The following is a 3,434-nucleotide window of genomic DNA, read 5'->3' as shown; positions in this document are numbered from 1 at the left end:
CTGTCTTTAAAAATAAAAACAAAACAGGGCTCGTCGTGTAGGTCAAAACCCAGCCTGGGATACATGAGATTCTGTCTTTAAAAATAAGAACAAAACAGGGCTCTTCGTGTAGGTCAGTAGTGAGGCCGTCACTTAGCTTTCGAGAGGTCCTGGCTTCATTTCTTAATACTGAAAGAAAATTTCAAAACAAGCAGAAGTGAGACGGCATGAGAGAGACAGCTAGGATTTGAAGGGCAGGACCTGAGACACCTACACACACACACACACACACACACACACACACACACACACATCCCGCTTTCTCAAATACTGTCCCGAATGTTTTCAGCCCTGTTCTGCTTCCCCAGCGAGGTCTTTCTTCCTTTGCCTGGCTCCTGGCAGCTGGGCCCCAGTTCCAAGTTGTGCACTTTGAATCTCTGCATCCTTGTGAGCCTGAGCAACTTCCTCTTGGGCATCTCAGTTTCCTCGCCTGTAAAACACGCATACAGTCCGTCTTTATCCTCAGATTCGGTCCTCACTGGCTCACTAATGTTTCTTGTCCCTAGTTGTCTGCCGTGGTGCTCTGGCAGTCATCGGGAAGGCCGCAGAGCGACAAATGCTCCAGAGTCATGGAGGGTGTTCCCAATGGCCCCACGAGACGTTGCCCTGCTTGCTCCCAAAGTCTCGGTGTGAGCAAACGTTGTCTGTTCAGTGATGCGGTTTTTTTTTCACTTTTATGTACTTCTTGGCGATTTTGTTGGTTGAAAGTGGTCCCCAAGCCTAGAGCCACAGTAAACACAGTCAGTCTGTGACATGCTTTACAAAGAACATGTGTCAGCTCTGCTCCACTCCAGCATGAGTTGCAAGCGCTATTGCTTCAAGTTCAATATCAATAAATCAATAATATATGTTAAGTAAAATGTCTTTAAACAGAAACACATGCCAAACAAGATTGGGCATCAACCCTTTGATGATCATGACCCTGAAACTTGCAGGCTCCCAACCCAAGTCCCTAGAAACGAGTGCAGCATTTACAGGGCTACCCCTCTTGATGATGACTGAGTAGGGGCTGGAGAGATGGCTCAGCATTCAAGAACACTTGCTATTCTTAGAGAGGACCTGAGTTTGATTCCCAGCACCCATAGAAGGCAGCTTACAGCTTTCTATAACTCCAGTTAAAGGAGATCAGATGACCTCTTCTCCTCCAAGGTACCTGTACACATGTTGCTTACACCCATATACTTAGGTGCACATACAAAATAAAAAATAAGTATTTTTTTTAATGGCTGCTGTCAATGAAGTCCTTCCCTCTTGGGGTTATAATGAGGACTCCGTGTCCAGACAGCTAAAGACCGAGCAGTGCCGGGCAGGTAGAGAATACTGTAGGACATGAGGTAGCTGGGGAGGTGGTTATCAATGCTGTCGTCACTACTTCGAAACATGCTGCCTCCCGCGTCCTACCTCTGCTCATTTCCAACCCTGAGCCCTTGTCTTCTTTTCTGAGCTCACCACAGTCAGTGCTCAAAAGAGCGGTAACTATCTCTGACCCTTTCATAGCAACCAGAGTGGCATTTTGAGGCAGTAAGTCTTAACATTAAGACTTCTTGTCTTGCCAGAATGAAGTCATGATGAGTATTTCAGGGCCCCTGTGGCCACCTCTGCCTCCCTCCATCACCTCTCCCCTCTCCACCCCACCCTCACACACCTGCCACATCAGCTAAGACTACACCGCTTTCTCTGGCTCTCGACTCAATCTCATCTGGTCATAATCAACACACATCCCCCTGCCCAGTGCCCAGCAGTTAGGGACTAAGAAAAATCAACAGGTCACACCTTGCTGGTGTGGTACGTCAAATGCAGCGAGTCAGCTCTTGTTTGAAACTTAAGCAGAATTCTGCCTCTTACCATTTTTTTTTTTTTTTGGTGCTTTTTTTCAAAGTCAAATTCTAGGGATCCTAGGATGCTACCCTGTCTCTGGTGAGCCACCAAATCTGGGCACTTGCAGCAGCACTGTCATGGGGGAGATGATCTGTCTGGTGCTATACAGCCATAGCCACTTGAGATGTCCCCAGCACAGCTGAGAACCAAATTCTGTTTTATCTCAATAAATTCAGAGCACTCCATAGCCGGGCAGTGGTGGTGCACACCCTTAATCCCAGCATTTGGGAGGCAGAGACAGGTGGATCTCTGTAAATTTAAAGCCAGCCTGGTCTACAGGGTTTCAGGCCAGCCAAGGCTTCATAGAGAGCTTCTGTGTCTCATGACTATCCTATCAGATAGCACAGGCTTAGCAGAGAGGCTGGGAAGATCCATAGGAAAACACTAGGGGTTGATGGGGGACAAATCTTAAGAACTGTCCCTGGGGTGCTATCTTGTGACTACTTGTGAATCTAGAAGTGCCAGTCTGTAGATCCTGTATTGCTGGACTAGAGTAGACGGAGACGCGGTCACTAATGTTCTTAACTTTGCCTTTTAGAATTTGAACTTCCACTACCTCAATCAGATTCTGAACATCAAAAAGCAGAGTGTCTGCCTGGTGCATTTGAGGAACTCGGGAACTTTGAACAATCCAAGGTGAGATAAAAACACCGTGTAGCTCAGGCTTCTCTCCCTATGTAGAAACTGTCTTCTCCCTGGGAACGGCCCTTAGTGACACCGTTCCACGGCACTGAGCATCTTTTAGTGACTAGTGTTTCTGTGTGGGTATCCCAGACTTCCTGTTGTTCATCCCTGTTATTGAATGTTTGGGTTTGTTCCCCAGAGCTTTGTTATTTCCTCCAGCGTCCTAGTTGAGGAAAGCTGGCTTAGTTAGGGTTTCTTCTATTGCTGGGAAGAGACACTGTGACCACAGCAACTCTTAGAAGGGAAAACGTTTCACTGGGGTGGCTCACTTACAGTTCAGCGGTTCTGTCCATTATGATCATGAAGGGGAGCATGGCCGCGTGCAGGCAGATGTGGTGCTGTAGCTGAAAGTGCTACATCTTGTAGACAACAGGAAGTCAGCTGACTCACACTGAGGGAAGCTTGAGGAAAAGAAACCTCAAAGCCTGCTAGAGGAATGCCCCCTGTGTATGTCTGTCTGTATTTCTCTCTTTCTCCTTTTTCTGTCTCTCTCTCCCCCTTCCTCTCTATCTCTCTCTAATACACACACACGCACACGCTCATGCGCACGCGCACACACACACAGAGGTTAAGAGCATTGCCTGCTCTTCCAAAGGTCCTGAGTTCAGTTCCCAGCAACCACATGGTGGCTCACAACCATCTGTAATGAAATCTGGTGCCCTCTTCTGGCCTGCAGGCAGACACAATACTGTATACATAATAAATAAATCTTTAAAAAAAAAAGACTATGTATCAAGACCATCTCAAGACAAGACAAAAATAAAAGTTGATACATGAGCCGGGCGATGGTGGCGCACGCCTTTAATCCCAGCATTCAGGAGGCAGAGGCAGGC

At 47.3% G+C, this 3,434-nt stretch overlaps 1 protein-coding gene across 1 annotated transcript in view; it reads left to right on the top strand.

Moving 5' to 3' along the window:
- Positions 1 to 3,434, top strand: part of Fxn (frataxin) — a 21,813-nt gene that overhangs the window by 1,301 nt on the left and 17,078 nt on the right. Inside the window, exon 2 of the mRNA XM_005352079.2 lies at positions 2,456 to 2,553. Within this exon, the coding sequence (XP_005352136.1) occupies positions 2,456 to 2,553 (98 nt within the window). The remainder of the gene's footprint in view (positions 1 to 2,455; positions 2,554 to 3,434) is intronic.

This window comes from Microtus ochrogaster, chromosome 8, assembly GCF_000317375.1.
Source record: "Microtus ochrogaster isolate Prairie Vole_2 chromosome 8, MicOch1.0, whole genome shotgun sequence".
In the NCBI taxonomy this organism is placed as follows: Eukaryota; Metazoa; Chordata; class Mammalia; order Rodentia; family Cricetidae; genus Microtus; species Microtus ochrogaster.
This window is presented reverse-complemented; position numbering and strand designations above follow the sequence as displayed.